Source organism: Perca flavescens, chromosome 17 (genome assembly GCF_004354835.1).
Source record: "Perca flavescens isolate YP-PL-M2 chromosome 17, PFLA_1.0, whole genome shotgun sequence".
Lineage (NCBI taxonomy): Eukaryota > Metazoa > Chordata > Actinopteri > Perciformes > Percidae > Perca > Perca flavescens.
Window position 1 is genome coordinate 7,999,006 of NC_041347.1, and position 21,643 is coordinate 8,020,648.

Here is a 21,643-nt window from a genome sequence, read left to right on the forward strand (position 1 = left end):
AATTGTTGTTTCTCCATCATCTCCAACTCCGGCAGTGGCCATGGTGTCTCGAAAAGTGCAGCTGCATGCTACCGGTAACCTAACGTTGTGCTGTGTCTTTAGCTGCATGCTACCGGCCGGTAAGCTACACCTTGTCGTCTATGCACGTTGTTTTTTTTCTTCTGACGTGCCAATCCTGCTTTTGAATTCAATGATTGAAATTATTTTGATCCATGACACTCGTAATTAACCCTAATCAAACCATACAATTTCTTTGGATGGAAAGAGATAATTGTCTAGCCCTACGGCTGCTCCGTAAAGTTTGAAGCTTCATTCACAATGCTGACATTTGAATTCTAAATCAACATTCCCATGCTGAACAACTTCGTTTTTTCTCCTGTGACCCTAACAGTGGTGGTGGGGCGTGACCTTTCTACTAGGTGAGGCAATGGCCCTATAAGTAACTGTGTATTTTGGATGTTTTTGTGTTTTTAAACAAGTATTTGAAAGTATTTCTCATGTCACAAAGAAACGAGAGTGAATCTTGTGTTTTGGATGTTATCATCACACTGTGTTGATGTTGGTGTTTTTGTTCAGAACGTTAACAATAACACAACAAACATATTTAAGTTTATAAGTTTTATAAGTCATACCCTGCCGGTCATGTCAAAGAAATTCTGATTTTAATTCTTATTAATTCTGTGTTGCAAGAGGGCTAATCTTAGACACACACTCATTTACACATTGAAAACCTTGACATTTTCAGAAATTGTCGATGCCAGCTTGTATAGTCAATCTTGAAAATGCTGTTCAGCCAATCAACATGTCACCACGTGCAGACCATGAGTCCGTTTTTAGAGCAGACCTCCAGTGATGAGCGGGTGCTGGATTCAGAGGTGTTGAAACATCTCAAACCCTACCCCAATACCCCCCGTTTTATAAATGCTAAGAGCTCAGTGCGAGTAATTAAAGCAACACTTAACTCAAAGCTCACTAGCTCTGGAGAAAGCTAAAGAGAGGTGAGTGGGGGTCAGGGTATCAGTCTTGTGCTGAACTCCAATTACCACCTCATAAGAATATGCTTAACAGAACATTACAACAGAATCCAGGTTGCACAGAGAAAACACTAAATCCTCACGAGCAAGTCACAACTGACAACACAGAGAAGGTCTAGACCTGAACTGATCCATCTGACTCAGTGGGCCAGGCCTGGAAAAGATAATGGCTAGATAAACATCCAGTCCAAAAGGGCTAACAAAAATTTAGCTACTACTCTATTTGAAAAAACTACAACAACTATGGTGGTCTAGGTTGAAGCAGGAAGTGTGTCTGTAAACTGTGACGGCTGTTTACAGAGAGTCGTGGTAATAATTTTTGTTTGCCTTCTCTTCCAAACAAGTTTGACAAACTAACCTGGAGGTTTGTTCTAGCTGTATGATTATTTTGTTTGATTCTTTATATCAATCGGGACAATCATCATTTCTGAGTAAGATTACTGTTACTGCCAAAGGCCACATACTGTATGTAGATAATAATTAAAAGCTGGTTAAAATAAGGGTAGGGCTGTAAAGTTGCACGTATTTGTGCCGAACCATGACGGTATGGGGGTCACGGTCCAGTGAACGCAGAATACACGGCCTGTAGATTGATGCACATAAGCCTAGTTCAGACCAAAGATTTGCGATGAGACAAAACTGTTTTAGAACGTCGCAGAGCAAAGTTTGAACCGGCCCGTCTCAGCTCGACTCAAACCAGCTGATGGCGTTGCTGCGACTCAGCTGGTCGAGTCTCCAGAGGCTGGTTTTAGAATGTAAGAGACGTCTCCCGTTTCAACAGCCAATAGAGAAGTCATCTTGTAAAGTCGGCTATAAAGTATAGAATTAAAATGATAGATAGACGGAGGCTCAATATGCGCCCGCAAGCACATACAGTCGAGCGAGCTAGAGAGTGACTGAAGAGAGGGAGCAAAGCCAATTCATCACTAGAAATCTAACTGTAGCAAGCATCTCACCATCACTAACGTTGTCCACATTCATATTTAGCCAGCTACAAAAAGCCTGGAAGTCACAACAGAAATACAAAGAGTTGTTCCATTGGAGATGATATACCGTCTCATCGCATTGGTGTGAAATGGCAGGTTTCAGAACGTTGCAGACCGGCGCGTTCTAAGTAGTGACAAGTTTCAACTATTTGGTCTGAACTGGGCTTAATGCAGGACCAAAGTTCTTAGGCGCGAGTTCCGCTAAGAAATTTTTAGCTGTATGCTGTTAGCAACAGGTGCTGAGGTTAGCACAACAAGCTGATTGGCATGCAAGTCAGTTAAATTATGGTCAGTACGAATGAAATGCCAGAGCTGTTATGTGAATGTAAACACATTATGTGTTCCTTATGTTTACAATAAATCCCAGTTGCCAGTGGGCAAAATGATAACTCAGTCCCCTGCAAGAGATCTGTGTCAGTCTTTGACACTGTGACTCCTAAAACGGCAAAAAGGCTAAAACAAATATTCAAGTAACTTGAGAAGTAAAAATCATACAGCACACTGTTTGACATGGATGATTATTATTGTTGCACAACATGCTTACGTTGTGGAAACGTGACGTAAAGAAGACATTGGTCGGATCCCAGACTACCAGAAGGATCAGGTTACACAGGGTCGACGCAGAGCTGCCCTTGGCCACCAGGCCACCAGCGGCTGTAGCTAAATTTGAGTTGCTACAGCCGCTAACTGATGGTCCGTCTCTGTGAAATATAACAGCTACAGTAGCTTGGAAATAGTGATATAGTGATATGTTTATCAGACCACAAATGAGACCAAACTTAGCTAGCCAGTGCATCCCTCCGCCTCACTCCCTAGGAATGTACTTTGCAGGGAGGAGAGCAGACGGCAGCTCCAAAGATGGACCTTCAGTTAGAAAATGTTTTCTTTAAAACCCAGAATATGGCACCTAAATGCACTAAATGTGTTTAGTTTTGACAGATAATATTACTGTATGCTATTTAAGCAATAAACATTTTGATTTTTTCCACACAACATAAGATAAATCAATTAGTTATTCATTTTAGAAAATTGTTGGATTTTCTCTTCTGTAAATTTACTATTGTATGAGTACCCGAATACTTGATTAATCCATGAAATAATCTGTAGAATACTCGATTACTAAAATAAGCAATAGCTGCAGCCCTAAACCAAGGTATGAACTGAACTGTGACTTCTGTGTATCGCTACACCTCAAATAAACAGCATTTTAAGTCGTGTATTGTAGCCTCTGAAAAAGTTTTGTATAAATCACAACTTGAGCAGTAATAAATTGTGCTGGTGCAAACAGATTAAAGTGAGGTTTAATCAGTGACTTAGTTTAGATGGTGACAAAAAGCACACATGAATTTTAAATATGTGGAAATGTCTGTATTTCCACACTGATTTGTGTGTTGAATAATGTAAAATCAGATTTTTTTTAAAATAAGAAAATGGTGTGGAAACTCCTCTGTGCATGCTGTAAGCTTTAGTGTGAATTTCATTTTGTTGGGTCCAAGCCCCCTCCCCCTCCCCCTCCCCCTCCTTTTGGTGCTCATGAGGGCTAGTTTGTTTTGCTCACATCTTGCCCAGTGTTCCTGTCAACACATCCATATCCTCCGCGTCACCCTGGACCCTCTCTTCCATCCAACCCTCAGCTCTGTCCATGCCTGAGCCCGATTGCCCTCCAACCTAACAGACACCCCAGCTGGCATGATTAATAGCCCTCTGCTGGGACGCTCCATCCACTCAGCACATTGTTGAGAGCCTCTGAAACAGTACAACAGTTGCATCCCCTCTTCACACTGGTCCTAAGCCCTGCCTGTCAGTCCCCGGTTAGGGCACTGTTAACTGGCCAGATTTACAGCTACTAACCAGTACTAGGTGGCAGCCTGTCTGGGGAGGGGGGGAGCAACTCCTATTAATCATAGCTCTTTTGATGGGAGCTTTTACAACTGGTAGGCCAAAGGCTTGCCACTGTATAACACCTGTATAATCCATGGCGCCTCCCATCTACCATCAATCACAACTACACATCCATTCAGCTAGTATGTATATTCTCTGTGATACCATGGCATTTAGTTTAATTTATTTAAGAACAGGTGACCTAAATCTTGATCAGTCAAATTAACTACAAATGGAGGTTCAAATCTCTATAAACCCAATCTCAGTTCAGATAAAATATGATTTACAAAAGGTTTTCTTTTAAGTATTTCAATGTTTAGTCAACAGAAAATTAATGGCCAACAAATCCAATAGTTGAATGACAAATTGCTTATTCCACCTCAAATGTGAGACTTTGCTACTTTTCCTTGTTTTATATCGTAAGGTGAATGTCTGTAGTTTGTTTCTGTTGATCAGACAAAACAAGCAATTTGTCACCTTGGGCTCTGAGAACTTAAAAAAAATGAATAATCCTTAGAATCATCAATAGCCAAATTAGTCATTCGTTGAGGCCTACTTCACAACAGTGTGAACATTTCAAAATGAATGCTTTAAAAAGGGCCAATCAAAAACAGACTAGGTGTTACCAGGGATATACTTTGTGTTCCCATAATAATAATAATAATAATAATAATAATAATAATAATAACAATAATGTTTCATATGGCATACCAATGAAATGACACATTTCATAGCCTAGAGTTTACAGTTGATTTGAGACATTCAACCTTTTAACGTTTGCTTTTAATGGTTCTAATTGTTTAGTCGATCAAAAACAATGTCATTAGAACAGGAGTGACATCAAAAACGGCACTGTAATGACTAAAATATGTTGTCTTCACTATGTTTTCACCATGTCAAATTTAAGACTTTTTAAGACAATTAAATTTAAACAAATAAAATTAGTTTTGTCTGTGGTACAATACGAAAGAGACCAATAACACGAAAGCTGATTGGCTGCAAAATAAGTTGCATGTTGGTCTCATTTGTAGTCGGAATACGGCGAAATTATATTTGGACTACCGAAAGGAAGAACTACAACACCACAAAATCAAAAAAAAAAAAAAAAAAAACTGCGTAAAGCACTGCGGGAGCATTTCAATAAATATTATAGGTAGCGTTGCATGGACGTAGGAAAATTAAGACCTGTTCAAAATTATTTAAGACCTAGAACACAATACTGCTAATTTAAGACTTTTTCAAGCCTAAAATTTTTATTTTAAAATTTTAGATGTTTTTTAGGAATTTTTAAGACCCTGCGGAAATCCTTGGTTTTTTCCAACGAAGTAACTGGTGTCTGTATGGCAAGTCTTTTCATGTTCACGCGGTTGTTGTTTTTTTTGCAATATTCTCATTGTGTACCAGTCTTTTTACACTAGACAAACCTGGAACATAGTCAGGTCAACCATCAACATGATAGAGCCAATGACAGGACAATCCCTCAGACAGTGTGAAGCATAGCATACTGGAAATTTATCTGAAATGACTACAGTTGCAGATTCTGGCCAGTTGAATGGAAAATCTGCTCAATGTTAAAGAACTGAGTTATGAGATAGAGCCTATGAAAAAAGTAAGCACACCTATAGCAACTATGATTAAATTGAGGTTGCTGACATTAACATGCATGCTTTCTGGGAAATTAATTCTCAAAAACTGGAGCAGCCAGGCTAAAAATCTGTTTCTGTAATCATCAGTAACAGTATCACTTTGACAGTTATTTGTACACATAGTAAGACCAGTCTGAACTATTGCACAAAGCCTTAACAATAATATAACTGGGACAAATTAATCCGTAAAATGTACAAGATTGCGCGAAACATGACATCGACATTTGGCAGTATGTTCTATTACGTTAATTTTTGTATTGTTGTTACATTGACTTAGCTATATTTCAGCGCTCAAACAATGAATCAATTAATCGCTCAGTCAATTAATAATCGAGTAACCATTCAAGTATTTCTTTCAAGCAAAAATACCAAAACTTCACTAGTTCAAGGTTCCCAAATGTGTAGAACTGCAGCTTTTCTTTGTCTTCCATGATCAGAAACTGAATATCTTTGGATTTTAGACTGTTGTACAACAAGCAATTTGAAGAGTGTAAGTGTAAAGGGTATTTTTTTTCTGTCATTTTATGAACCAAATTAATGTTCAAGAAAAAATGTATCAAGCAGATTAATCAATAATGGAAATAATCATTTGTTGCATATTTTTTCTCTGTGCAAGCACAGATCATTCATCTAGCTACTTATGCCAAGCCTAGGTAAATCTGACCATGTCGTAAAAATAACACTGACAGCAGGACTGAGAATTTAACCCGTGATCTCATGCCTAAAGCTAAGGAACACCCGGGCCACGCGGCAGACATGTAAAGAATTGCCGTGAGGCAGATTCTCCTTGCTCAGAATGCCTTCATGAGTAAACATATTTGCATAAGTGGCTGAGCGACATGAATTATGGTTCCTCTTCCTCGGCATTTGCCAGCTGCCTTCTGCTGGTTCAATTGGGAGTGATTTATGTGTGAAGATCAGGTGGCAGGGAAAAGGAAGAGCGGGGTGAGAGGGTGTAAGGGGGAGTAAAAGGCCACAACCAAGTGCTCGGGCTGCAACCCCCCCGAGGCCCGCCAGCGCCTCCCTGACCACAGCTGGGCACCAAGACGACACCCACTCACGCTTGACCTTGAAATAACACGGAGAGACGGCATGTGTGCGTTCTCTCTTGACGACTGACAAGATTGTAAAATGTGATGAATTAGTGAGGTTGTCGGTAACTCATGGATTAGGCTGTGTGAAAACAAAAGGAAACATTTTCAAAACACAAGAGTCATAATACTGACGACACTGAGCACCTTCATTTCATTCATTTACTATTACAACAGATAAAATACATGAATGAGTGCATACAATGGTTGTCACTTGTTAGGGCCTATAACTACCTTATTAAAAATATATTATTTTTGTCATAATTCTACCATTCCATGCCAAATTAGCTCTGCTTTGTGCTGTGCTTTGGGGAAAAGCACGATCATTATTGTAAAAGGTCAGCTGGAGAGTAATCAAATCATCCTCCACAATGTTCATTCTGCAAATCCACTGCCATGCCCCCTGATATCTACTTCTGGTGCTGTGCTGGTGATTCGAGTCAATTAGAGGTGTGCTTGTGAATTTCGTTAGTGTTTGGATGAAAAGGAGAAAGCTGTCAGTCAAAAGGCCACTCTGGCTTTGTATCTGGGGGGCTGCAAGGGGCTCTAAACCTGTATTTGTATGAATAAAAATGAAGGGATTTAGGAACAGACTGTTTCTTCTGCAGACTTGTCAAAAATCTGACCTTCGCTGCAGCAGAGGGGGTTGATGTGAGAGGAGGGTGGAAGGGAAAGAATTGAAGATTTGAAAAGCTGAGGCTCAGTGAATTCTGGATAAAAAAAAAAAAAGGTGTACCTGAAAAGAATAGGTGCGCAGGAGAGGAAATAAATGTATGTCAGACTGTTCTCTCTCTCTCTCACTCTCTGAGGTATAGTCCAGCAGTAAAATAAATCCAAAGAATTATTCAACAAGAGATTGAGACAGATTTGTCTGTGTGATGACAATCCTATACGGGAGAGACCTCCTGTCAATGTCAGTTAAGAGTCAAAGACAATCTGCAGCTCAAAACATTGTTTCAGATGTTGGAACACCAAATACAATAGTACTTTCTGTATTTCTGCAATCTTATATTTGGCATATTTGGAGTTTATGCTTATATGCAGCAACAAATCAAATCTTAGAGCCAATTTGTCACTATCAGTTTCTTGTTTTTAATACCAGCGTAATGCCTGGATTAGACGCAACACAACCCACATGGTTATTCATGTTATCACAACAGCTTCTGATCAGTTTAGCCAACTGTTGGCCAACTAGCACGGATGAAATCATATCACATGACAAGGCAAAATAATCAAAATAATAATAATAATCAAACTAATATGAAATTTTGAACAACATATAGCCACAAAAACAATTAATGTGTAATTACCAATCAAAGTCTTCTACGGGTTTAATTAGGGTTGGGCATTGTTTAGATTGTAACGATTCTGATTCCAATTCCTCCTTTCGATTCTGTTCTTATAGATTCTTGATTCCGATTCTTTGAGGGGTGGAGTTGAAACGGGTCACATGCTCATTTCACAAATAAGAGGAAAGTTTTATTTTGATTCAAAGGTGGGTTGCAGTTTGATGGTCTTTTTCAATGTAAAATAAAGCCCCACTAGAGCACCGCTTACTGTGCTCCATGGCTGCAACACAACAAGCGCCTGGCCGCTATGGAAACCAAAACTTGCGCATTTTAAATATGGAACCCATAATCAGATTTGAAACCAAATCCTCCAAATGATTCCAATAAAGAAATGATTCCAATGGAATCGTAATTTTTGAAACTATTCCAAGTAGGAATCGGTTCTCGATGCCCAACCCTAGGTTTAATGGTACACACAATCCATGGTTGGGTACCTAGCTCAATATAATGGTGTATAGCTTTAATGCAGCAGGAAAAGAAACCCAAAAGGGAAAATTTGCATTATTTATTAATCAAACAAAAAATGGCCCACATTTTTAGTGTAAAAACTGTGGAATGTCAATAGGTCAGTAGTGCTTCAACATAATGAAAAAGGACTTCAACCTGCCTATTGTAGAAGCCATAGGGCATACCAGACTGAACATCTTGTACAAAATGGTTTGGGATCATGACATTAACCCCTGCACCATTAAAGATGTTACGTACAAATTTACTAAATGACTGAACTGATGCCTAACTGTTTTAAACAATATATGTACCATTGTGTTCTTTAAGATTAAAACCAAAAGAACCTATGTAGGACAGAAAACACCATTCTTTTTGGCAAGCCAGTACATATTTAAAGACAGATGCTGGCCACAAAGCTGTGGAAAGCACTTAATGATATGGGTCTAATGAGGTTAGGGATGGGGCATTAGATAATCAGGCTCAATCCAAACCATCCCATTTCCTGGGCCCGATTTGCCTGGCTGACTGAGCAAGGTGGAGCTGAAGCATCACAACACATGGTCCATCGTTGGGTCATCTTCTTCAACTGTGCTCTCATTGTTCAGGAGTCAAGAGAGGACCTTGCATTTTCCAGGAGTAGAAGGAAACTTTTTTTTTCTGCTTTCAGAAAAGAGAGACAAGACTTCCTTTCCCAGAACAATTTATCTCTCTGCTTGACAAGACTCCCTGCTATATTTACCCAACTAAAATTGCAGATGATATACTTCCAGCTGCACTACTCTCCAGCTCCATGGCACATGGTCCTGTCAATCACACTAGTTACAATAGCAGAGGACCGCCAGAGCAGCGAAACCCTCAGCGAGACACAGAGAGCAACAGAGAAATATAGAAAGAAAGAAAGCAAGAGTAGACAGACAGAGGGGCTGAGAAACCTTGTGGGGACTAATTCATATTTCCTTTGCTAGTTGGCTTCAGGTGTTAGAGGGAGCAGAGATACACACCAGAATGAATGGAATTACTAGGCTTTCATTAAGCAGACAGCTGGGCCGCTGCGAAGCCTCAAAGCAGCAGCAAAACACAGCCCACCCGCAAGATTTCCTGCCAAAATATTGCTGCGTTTCTGTATGAGAGATCTATTAGGTTGTTATGCTGCTGCAAAAACAAAACAAATTGATCAGTCTGTCAAGCACAGAATTGAGCTCTACTGTGGCTATTTGCTCTCCATTTTGTCTCTTATCAGGGCATGGATGTAACATTTCAGAGACTGGGTGCACAGGGGATTTGGGCTTAAGGATGCAACAAGGCTTTCAAACATCCTTGACATGGACTCATTACTTCATGCAAATGCCCTTAAAAAGCTAGGGGGAAAAATTCAATTTTATATATTCGACTTCCATTCTGGTCAAATACAGTAACTGTAAAGGAATCTGTTTAAGTGAGGATAACAGAGGAACAAAGGCTTTTGGTGATTTGAGGGCTGAAGGTAAAGGGTTATAGGGAGAGGAAAAGGAAAGAGTAGGGTGAACCAGTGTGGTGGACTCCGCCTCAGCCAGCAGTGCCTGTCCATCTCACAGTGACAAAGGCATTCCCTGGAGTAAGACAGCAGCGGTGGGGGCTCAAACTGTGCAGCTCCATGTGTTGCATCTTTCCCATTGCTCACAACTTCTACAACTGGAGCTGTAGGGCTGTGAGAGCTGCCAGGCCTCTCATTGCAAAGGCATGACAACATGCAGGATTTTCGTCAGAGCCAGCTTGGGTCTCACCCTTTTCCACCAAGGCAGTTTGAGGGCCGGTTCCTAATCTCCAACCAGTTCTTAGCGTTTTGACAGCCAAAGACTTGGCTCTCTACAGGGGAAAACTGGTCCAGAGCAGCATCAACACTTTGCTGGTGTAGAACCAAGAACTACTTACGTCAGGGACTCGGGGCGACATTATTGTGACCAAAAAGCCCAACTAAAACTTTGTGACTGGCCATTTAAAAAAAAAAAAAAAAAAAAAAAAAAAAAAGAGAGTTTCAGTATGGACATGAAATCGAAGCAGCACTGGTCCGTTTATAGCGTTTGATGAGTCTCAAAACCTGCACACATGTTAAAGTTAATTTAACTGACGTTAGGGGTTAGCTGTATGGCAGCCCGTGACAAATACATACATGTATGGGAAACACTGCTCACTTGCTGTCAGACAGGGAACTGAAGCTGTAATATCACTCTCCTTAACCTTTGATTTAATTCATTAGCTTACTGTGGTAACCCACGTCACTGTTTGCTAAGGCTGAGTTTGCGTTTCCATTTGAAAAACCTAGAAAAGAACGCAGATGGACTCAGCCTTTAATTGAATATAAGAATAGTTACAGATTATTTTTCTGTTAAACGACTAATCGACTCAGCTGTAATTAGGACAAAACAATCTTTCTTTGACTGTTTGGAAATATGAAGTTTTCGCATCAGTGATGAAGCATTCAAACTTACAGTCTTACAGGTAAATGGTAAATGGACTGCATTTACACAGCGCTTTTCTAGTCTTAGCAACTACTCAGGCAACTTTCACACCATTCATGCACATATTCATACACCTATGGCCAAGGCTGCCATACCAGGTGTCATCTGCTCAACAAATAAACATTTGCCCCCATTACACACCAGTGGCACATCAGGAACAATTTCTGTATCTTGCCCTAGGGCACTACAACATGTGGGAGCCAGGGATCGAAACATCGACCTTCCGATTAGTAGCCATCACTCTACCTCCTGAACCACAGCCGGTAAAGCAAGTAAAACATGAGACTTGACATTTAGACTGTTATAGGAGTGTGGGGAAGTGGCTGCTGTACAGGACTGTAGTGTAACTGGGCAGAGGTGAAAAAGTAAGTAGTACTTTAAATCATCGCATTTGTAGGTTGAGAATAAAAACTCACAAAAACATTTTTGTCATATATAGTTTTTTTTTAACTGAAAGTAGGCTACACATCACAAACAGTTGTATGGCCAAGACTATAATCCCCAAAAAAAGCAATTAATCTGAAATCAACTACAGGATGCTATTAATATGTAAAACAACTGAAAATTGCCATCTTTATTCGAATCTGTTTTGAAGGCCAAGGAGGCAAAACAAGCATACACATACAACTTGTGTGTGTCTTAAACTATTGTAGACGATCTTAATTTGCAACATAAAAGCCCAACCCTTACATTTTTCAAGATATTTGAAAAATACAGATATTAGAAGTAATGTACTTTTAACTGTATCTCAGGTGGATGCTACTGCACATAATGCTAATCACAGACATCTTCTTTTTTGTACGGAGACACTTGCACTCTACATACCATTTACCACCATTGTCTTCTCACAATATGGACAGTTTAAAAAAAATTGTCAAACAGCAATATATATATATATATATATATATATATATAGCTGTTTGACAAATCTTTTATAAAATGTTATAAAAATCACTTACACCGTAAGATGTTGTGAGATAATAATGATAAATGTGACTACTACTGTGTACACCTGATTAAATATATCAAGTAATCTGTCAAAACAAACAAAACTTTAAAGACAAAAAAGCGTAAGTGACAGTTTGTGAAATCTTTGAATAATAGAGAAAGAGGATTTTTGCAGATTCAGGGTGCTTTCACACCTGACCTATTTTGTCCAGTTCAGACCAATACCCCTTTCACACCAATGGCTCAAACAGGGTTATACCCAGGTCGACTGTGTGTTTGAATGGGGTAACCCTCCTCCATCTACTCGGCTTCGCAACACAGGTCACTAGGTGGGTTGGATCAGGGTAGACTAGGGTCGATTTCAATGTGAATTGCACACAACCTGGGTCCAAACAAATTATGTGATTGATCAAATGTCTGTAGCGGAGCGCTTCCAGGACTCAAAAAGTTACCTTGAGGTGCTCTTTGGATGGGATAATCATAATGTAGAAACCAATAAGGAAACTCCAAGGCACTCTCTTTTAGAAAAATACAAAGCCTTTATTTATGGCTTAGTCATCATAAATTTTGAAGTACTCCGACGCGTTTCGGCATACTCCCATGTATACTCGATTGACTCCCTGACGAAGGCTTGTATGCCGAAACGCGTCGGAGTACTTTAAGATTTATGATGACTAAGCCATAAATAAAGGCTTTGTATTTTTCTAAAACAGAGTGCCTTGGAGTTTCCTTATTGGTTTCTACATTATGTGATTGGTTGGAAATGACAGTGGGGGCAGTCGCCACAGGTTGCCGCTTATGGTATTCGCACATTTTGAAAATACAACAACATGAATTTTGTCTCAGTGTGTTTTACACTGGATTTTCACCATAGACTGTATAAAACTAGGATTTTCACAGGCAGCTTCAACATCAGCAGAGCGGAGAGGTTCAATTAATTTGTCCACTGACAGCGAGTGCCCGGATGTTCACTAATCTACCCCGGTCTCAAAAGTTGACTCTGCTATTGACATTTTGCAGAGCGGTAGCGGCGTTTTACAGGCACAACTGCCTGTAAAAAAAAAAAAAAAAAAAACACCGTTAGAAGGTAAACATATGAAAAGTTATGTTTAATTCTCTCGGCACCGCCAGACACCCGTCTGCAGACTTCTGTACCCAGCAGCCGCATATTAGTTATTGTGGTATACAGATGGACTGGGGTATGTGATAAGTTAGCAGTTCACTGAACATGACGTGAAAGCCCCGCTCATTTCTAGGTAAGGTAATTGTTATGCATTTTTCCCAGGTTGTAACCCAGGTGATTTCTGAATTGTCATGACCAGGGAGACACCCATGTTGACTGGCTTGGTTTGAATTTCCAAAAGGAAGGTTGAACACTGAGCAGACACCTGGCCCAACCCTGGTCATTGGTGTGAAACAGGTATAAATCAGGTGCATTTACCAGTTTGGTTTGCCTAGGCTTGTGTGGAAGCTGTCAGTCAAACAGCTTGGCCCCATCAAACTGGTACTAGTCTCACATCACCAGACCTACCTATACCATCACCTTGCACCCAACCTATATCAGCCGCACATACCTTTTATGTTGTTGAGTATTTCCTTGAGGTGGCCAAAGCTGTTAAGTAACGGGTCCTGTTCTTCATCCTGGGCAGAGAAAAGTCATGATAAGAACACGATGGGAGCATGAGAGGACATGCACACTGTGAGTGGATCATTTAATGCCATCCATATTTCCCCTTCTTCAAACAAAGCTGACAGAAGATGCAAGAAAGTGCTATTTATAGCCTTTTTCACTAACAAAATATTAGGTATCCATCACGTCCAAGATTTCCGCTCCTGTTTCCTTCAATTTCCCAATTGTCCCATTTCCCCCCCATTTCTGTTGACAAACTTCATTAATTTGCAACAGGTGGACTTCTAGTTCTTGAGATGCGTTAGCGATGATGTCTGTATTCTGATTTGACTTAATTTTTAAGAATAAGAAGGCAAAACAAGATATTTTGTACATTTTTAATTTAACACCACAACTAAATTTGGAAAGCTGAAGCAGCAAATAATTATTAATTAGATCACTAGACCTGATACATGCTGTCCCTTCTACACCAGCAATCACTGATTGCAAAATACAGTGGTGCTCATAAGTTTATGAACCCATGCTAAAGTTTACTAAAAAGAGGAATTAAAAAAATAAATAAAAAAATCATCTTTTGGAAATTGATGCCTTAATTAAAAGAAATGAGGAAAAATCCAACCTTTAAGGATACCAATTTTCTTTGTGAATGAATAATGTATCGTAAATATATAAATGTTCTTCCTTAAAATACAGAGGGCATAAGTATACACACCCTTATGTTAATTTCCCATAGAGGCAGGCAGATGTTTATTTTTAAAGGCCAGTTATTTCATGGATCCAGGATACTATGCATCCTGATAAAGTTCCCTTGGCCTTTGGAATTAAAATAGCCCCCCATCATCACATACCCTTCACCATACCTACAGATTGGCATGGTTTTATTTCAGTTAGCCTAATAGCTGGTTTGATTTGCATTGAGAGATGATTTTATGGAAAGTAATCCATGCCAATCTCTAGGTATGGTGAAGGGTATGTGATGATGTGGGGCTATTTTAAATTTGACGTTACTGGAAATAAAGTTGCCAAATCAAAAGGAGTGACTAGTAAAACCTGAAGTTAAAGGGTAACTACCATTTTTATTAGCTGGACCCCATTTTCCTAAGTTTTTGTGTCCAAGTGACTGATGGGAACAACAATCTTTGACATTGGTCCAGTATTAAGCGAGAGCTCTGCAGTCGGCAGTCAGAGAAACAAGCTACAATGTAAGTTAATAGGACAATTGTGCAGCTTGTATTTACCTTCAGAAAAGTGCTTGTTTTGCCACTGACAGGCTCAGATTAATATTCTGAGTGTCTGACAACATTATGGAAAGGATTTCTGAGGTCAAACTTTCTGTTAAAGAGTAAGATCCTTTTTTTAAACAAAAACATCCACGAAATAAACCCACCAGACTCCTTGTAAATAAACAAACAGTCATTTTAGAATCGTAAAACACACTTAATTCAAAGTCGACAGACACAAAATAAAACTATGAAAAGCTGTTTTGGGTCGTCTTTCCACTTTTCCAACCATCACAACTCACATAGTTTACTGATTTACATGTGAAAATATGTTGGCTCTATACACACTAAACGTTTTTTTAAATGAGTCTGGTGGGTTTAGTGCTAGCGACCTCCGAGCTGTTTCTGGTTAAACAGAAAGGTCTCAAAGAGGTTTTTAAAAGGTCCATCTCTGAAGAGATTCTTTCCATAATGTTGTCAGACACTTAGAATAATAATCTGAGTCTGTCAGCGGCAAAAAAAAGAAAATTTACCAAATTGACAATGCACATTTGCCCCATAGGGTTACAAACCAGCCCGGTCTGTGGCTGCCGGTTACAGCGTTCACGCTTAACACTGGACCAATGTCAAACATTATTGTTCCTATCAGTCACTTACACACACATACATAAGAAAATTAGCCTGGAAATCCAGACCCAAATCCGAAAGATTAAGGGTCTGGCACTGAATAATGAAAATGGCCCAACTCGAGGGGCAGCACAAAGCATGCATTTGAAAATCTCACTGCACGCAATTGGATAACACTACGACCAATCACAACAATACACGGGGTGACGTATCCAGAGATCCATACGCTTAGCTACCAGCGGAGCTAACTGGTAGATTAAAGTCTTAGCTACCAGAGGAGCTAACTGGTAGATTAAAGTTTTAGCTACCAGAGGAGCTAACTGGTAGATTAAAGTCTTAGCTACCAGAGGAGCTAACTGGTAGATTAAAGTCTTAGCTACCAGAGGAGCTACCAGAGGAGCTAACTGGTAGATTAAAGTCTTAGCTACCAGAGGAGCTAACTGGTAGATTAAAGTTTTAGCTACCAGAGGAGCTAACTGGTAGATTAAAGTCTTAGCTACCAGAGGAGCTAACTGGTAGATTAAAGTCTTAGCTACCAGAGGAGCTAACTGGTAGATTAAAGTCTTAGCTACCAGAGGAGCTACCAGAGGAGCTAACTGGTAGATTAAACTCTTAGCTACCAGAGGAGCTAACTGGTAGATTAAAGTCTTAGCTACCAGAGGAGCTAACTGGTAGATTAAAGTTTTAGCTACCAGAGGAGCTAACTGGTAGATTAAAGTCTTAGCTACCAGAGGAGCTAACTGGTAGATTAAAGTCTTAGCTACCAGAGGAGCTACCAGAGGAGCTAACTGGTAGATTAAAGTCTTAGCTACCAGAGGAGCTAACTGGTAGATTAAAGTTTTAGCTACCAGAGGAGCTAACTGGTAGATTAAAGTCTTAGCTACCAGAGGAGCTAACTGGTAGATTAAAGTCTTAGCTACCAGAGGAGCTAACTGGTAGATTAAAGTCTTAGCTACCAGAGGAGCTACCAGAGGAGCTAACTGGTAGATTAAACTCTTAGCTACCAGAGGAGCTAACTGGTAGATTAAAGTCTTAGCTACCAGAGGAGCTAACTGGTAGATTAAAGTCTTAGCTACCAGAGGAGCTAACTGGTAGATTAAACTCTTAGCTACCAGAGGAACTAACTGGTAGATTAAACTCTTAGCTACCAGAGGAGCTAACTGGTAGATTAAACTCTTAGCTACCAGAGGAGCTAACTGGTAGATTAAACTCTTAGCTACCAGAGGAGCTAACTGGTAGATTAAACTCTTAGCTACCAGAGGAACTAACTGGTAGATTAAAGTTTTAGCTACCATTACTCAATGCCAGTGGGACTCGCTGATTCACATATTCAAATTGTGCTCTTGCGAGAACTCTGGATTTCCAGGGTATAAGAAAATAGGGTCCAGGATGAAAAAAAAAAAAAAAATAGTTATCCTTTAAGTCCTACCTTACACATGAGTCAGTTTTCATATCTTTAGTTAATTCAACCTTAACTCCTTTAAAAGTAGCAAATATAAGAGCTGTGTTATAACTTACCAGTGGAGTGTGGGTATTCCATCTGGAGTTCCTCTTGATAGCTCCAACAACAGTACTGATTTCACCCTGGACGATGTAGATATTCTTGTCCACCATGCTGCTTTTCTGAGAGAGAAAAAAGGAGGAGGGGATAGTTGATTTTGGCAGAAATTCTAGCCAGGGCTTGGCAATAACTATATAATCAGTGATTATATAATTTCTGTTTTATACAAAGACTTTAAGTGATTATTAATCACTTAAAGTCTATGGATAAAACAGTATTGTTGCAAAATGATTATATCAAGATATCATGATCGACAGTTGTCAGGTCTAGATAAAATATAACAAGTTATATTTTAATGAAATCTGTCACAGCATAACTCCTGAAGTACAAAAATACATAATTTTTTAATATATTGTTTTATTACACTATTTTTGGTTTTAATGTCGTCACTCTTCCATTTCACGAAACAGATACACTTCTGTTTGTTAAAGTGAAAATTACTGGGAGTCTATATGTTGTGAACTTATAAACTACATCTATAATAATGACGGATCAAGGCCCCAAGTTTCAAAATGGGTTCTTCAATAAATAAAAACAATGCCATTTACTACTACTTAAAAACTATTTGGTGATTGGAGAAGACATTGTGGCCTGCTGCTAACAGGACAGCTGCTTCTAAAGACAGTGACACTGGAACGGAGGTCAGAGTCCGTTTGGATTGAATGGATTGATGCTTCAGAAATAGATTCACACGCCACTGATGTCTGGTATGAATTTGATGTAAAATAAAAAAAAGACATGAGCTTATATTTATATGTGATTTGGAATACTTAAGCACAAATATCTGTATCAATAATGTTGCGATTATTATCAGAATATTGATTTATTTATGACTTACCCATTACTGAAATCAAAATTCACTATCTTAAGATTTGAGAGCACGTGCATGGGTGGGTGTCTGAATCAAATATTCAACCAATCAATTAATGAAACACACACAAACCTTAGAGCCAACCACGTGAAAGATTGGCATATACTCGCTGCTAAAGACCCCTGAGCCATCAAGTAAAACTGTCTGATAGCATTTCTTAAGGCAAACATTTTGTACAGCAATTCATGTGCGTACACTGGAATTCATCTTAAGCTATGAATAGGGCTGGGCAATATGGAAAAAAATCAGATATCACATTATTTTTGACCAAATACATCAATATATATTGCGACGATTATTGTCGGGTTGACTATTGGTAGTTTCACAAAATATTTTTTACAATGAGATTTTAGATAAATACTCATCAAACTGTGGTTTCAAGTGAAATTACTGAGAAAAAAATACATATTTTTTTCCCAGCTATATACTGACTATGTTGACATGCATGCACAAAAATAGTGTGATTTTAAAACAAATCTGCAATTCTTCAAACGATATTCCCTCAAAATGTTTCACAAGATTTTCTGAGAACACTGAGTTAGTGTATGCTTGTTATTATCAATTTAGACAACGTAATCGTATGTCACAATATCTCGATATATGATTTCATCACAATATGATTCCACTGAAAGACGATAAATGATCATATTGAGTTATTGCGTAGCCCTAGCTATGGATAGCAATCATATCCAGTATGAAAATCTGAAATGCTGCAAGTATATAAAAATGAAGTCGCCAAGTCTAAAGTCAAACTAAAAACTCTCACCCTCAAATGAATATAGAATCTAAGAACCAAACAGCAAAGGGCCATGTGTATCTTGACAATGCCTAAAAACCAATAAGGATAACCAAACAATATCAAAATGACATGCTGTTCATATTTGACAAGCAGTATGCCTCAAAATGGTAGGATTAACCTTTTTCCATGTGTCATGAAAGCCACGTCAGATAATACTCTTACTTTATAGGAAGATTTAAAAATGTAAAGACTAGGTGGCAGAGGGCACATTCTTTCAAATTCATGGTAAGCAGCCTATTCAAAACAATAAGAGGATAAAGGTATTACAGGTAGGGGTCAGGATGTAGAGACTTGTCATATATACGAGTCTTCACTAGCGATAACATTTTTCAAACCACCAACTCCAATCTGAATCAGTAATGTAAGTGTGATATTATAATTTCCAACTGCACAATGCACACAGCAGGGACAGACAATTTAGTAAAAACAAGTGAGTTAAGGTCAAATGTTTGAGAACTCAATGGTTTTGCATTACCAAAAAAGTGCCAGCATCACAGCTTACCTTCAATCGCTTTCATTTATTTATTAACAATATGAGAAAGAAGTTTCTCCTTCTAACATATTAATTATGAATTCTGTCATTTAATAAAGCCCATAAGTATAAACATACAGTCACTGCATGCTGTCTCGTTACAGCTACTGTGTTGAGCAGGACAACATGAATGGGTTCCTGTCGGATGATAAGACTATTATTGTGTTGCTAGTCTCACATTGCCAGACCTTCCTCCACAGCGCTGCACAGGAAGGTCTGGCTAGTCCACACAACATTCCTGGATGGTAGAAAAACGTGCTCTGGATTTTTGGCATTTCTTAAATCAATCACAATCGTCTTGGGCGGTGCTAAGTCCGGACGGAGCCACGGTCCCTCTGCTAAATAGTCTCAGGAAGGAACTTGTTTTGGTGTGTACGTTATGTGTACGTTCAAAAGTAGTTTTAGTCGTGCAACAGAAAACTCAGATTGGACAGATAGTCTAGCTAGCTGTCTGGATTTACCCTGCAGAGATCTGAGGAGCAGTTAACCATAGTCCTCACAAATCCAAAGACAGACGAAGGGGCATCCCAAAACGGACATCCGGCGGAATTTCCGGCAGAACAAGAGCATCCCGGAAGTGGAACGTCATGGATATAGACTATTGTGTTGCGTACTGGGTACCAGACAAGAAAAAAAGGCTGTTTCCAAAATAATGTTAACATGTTAACATGTCTCCCTCCAGATCAGTACCTTATATACTTGTTTGAATGACAGCTCAGGGGCCAGAGGTGCTCCCTGCTTCTCACAATAGTATCCAGATTAAAAGTCTTCATAAAACGGTTTATTTTGGCAGGTGATGACTTTTACACCTGTTTTTGCATGATAAAAGCTTTTCTAGTGACAGTCATGGTCAGGCTAGCAATGAAGCACATAAATCACAGCATGTTGTTGAGTAAACTCAAGACTTTCTTTCTTGCTCTTAGAAAGCAATGCTAACAACCAGCTGGATAGCACAGCACCTCTGGCTGTAACATATAAGAAATACAAAAACAGTCAGGGCTCCTGGCATTTCGAACGTGAATCTAACAAAGACATAGCTAGTGAGACTCTCAATACGTTATAAAAGTGCAACAGAATGCAGTCATACAACAAAAGCAAGTGATATAGCCTGCTAGCTGTCTGTCTGTCTGTCTGAAGAGCTAGTAAGATGCCAGCTGGCTAATTAGATTAACTAGCTACCTAGTCAGTGGCGTCTAGCTACCTCAACAGGCTAGCTCTCCACCACACTAAGGTGTTGGGACTGTTGACAGTCCTCTGGGACAAACAAAGACACAATGAGAGGACACATGACTAACATTTAGCTAATATCCATCAACATACTAAGGAGTTTACAAATGCGTTGCATATGTTGACGTTACCTGCCCAGAAACCTCACAGCTAACTACTTAGCTAGCGTGTCATCTGGCTGAGGATAGAGGTGTCTTCCGTGTTGCACTCTCAGACAACAGTCATTTATTTTCCTGATTTAATAAAGCAAAACGCGTGTTGTCAGATATGTAAGCACGATGTTCTGGTTCTCTAGAATTAAACATATTACCTGTATGATGCTGCTATTTCAAAGATGGAGTCCTGCTGTAGCTAATGCTAGCCTAGCTCGGCAAACTAGCAGGCTAGCCGGCCAACAGTGAATGAAGAAGACCAAAGTTCAGCTCACTACGAGAACAGGACAAACTAAAAGTTTCGGACATTCCACTGCGTGATAACGTAATATTTCCAAACACTACTTATTCATTCACTCTTCAAAGAATGCTCCATAAGTGAATAAAGTGAACACCTTCCTGCAGCTGTCAATCTGGTCTTGGTAAACACACTGACGTGGAAAAGCTCTGCAGTCTCAACCTAGCCTGGTGACCGAGTTTTGATTGACAGGCAAGCAAACTGATCACTTTAAGCGTTATGTAGGGCTTTAAAATGCAAACGGATATGAGAGAATCGAAGTTTACGGATGTGTAGCGTTTGTACAATTTGTCTAACCATATAGACTTACAGGGACTCCCAAAAAAGAAAGCTTCACTTGTGTTACAGAGGAAATAAGGGCGGGACAAAGGTAGCAGTAGTGGAGTAGGGATTGGTTGCGTAGGGTTGATGACGAAAGCACGGCCTGAAGGTCCATTGAAGAGAGCAGTCTGTCTCTGATGATATCCAGTGTGCTGTGTCTATGCTCTGATTCCTTATACTGATGGAACTTCTGATGTCATTGACTCTCCTACTGGAAAAGTGTGCTTTAACCCATCTGTGTGTAAGAACAACCATAAGGTCCATACTCAAATACCCTTGAATAGTTTATTGGAATAAGCCTGTGTACAATTTGTTTTATTGGAAAAGGGTTTGGACTCTCCCACAAAACATATATTTTTGAAAAATAAGGTTAAAGAAGTTTAGGTTAAGCCCCTTTTTGTTATATTCAAAAAATATATTGATTTGAGCTGTGCCTTATGTGATTACCATACTGAAAATATTGTCCATCTGTTCTGGACATGTATACAAATACCGGTAAACTGTGGCAAGATATTTGTAGATTCA

At 39.3% G+C, this 21,643-nt stretch overlaps 1 protein-coding gene across 1 annotated transcript in view; it reads right to left on the minus strand.

Annotated features, from left to right (window-relative positions):
- gbf1 (golgi brefeldin A resistant guanine nucleotide exchange factor 1) overlaps window positions 1-21,090 on the minus strand; it is a 144,273-nt gene extending 123,183 nt beyond the window's left edge. Inside the window, exons 1-3 of the mRNA XM_028604177.1 lie at window positions 20,658-21,090; window positions 16,876-16,980; window positions 13,455-13,521 (exon numbers count right to left, since the gene is read on the minus strand). Coding sequence (XP_028459978.1) covers window positions 13,455-13,521; window positions 16,876-16,971 — 163 coding nt within the window. The 5' untranslated portion in view covers window positions 16,972-16,980; window positions 20,658-21,090. The remainder of the gene's footprint in view (window positions 1-13,454; window positions 13,522-16,875; window positions 16,981-20,657) is intronic.
- Between the last annotated feature and the right edge of the window lie 553 nt (window positions 21,091-21,643).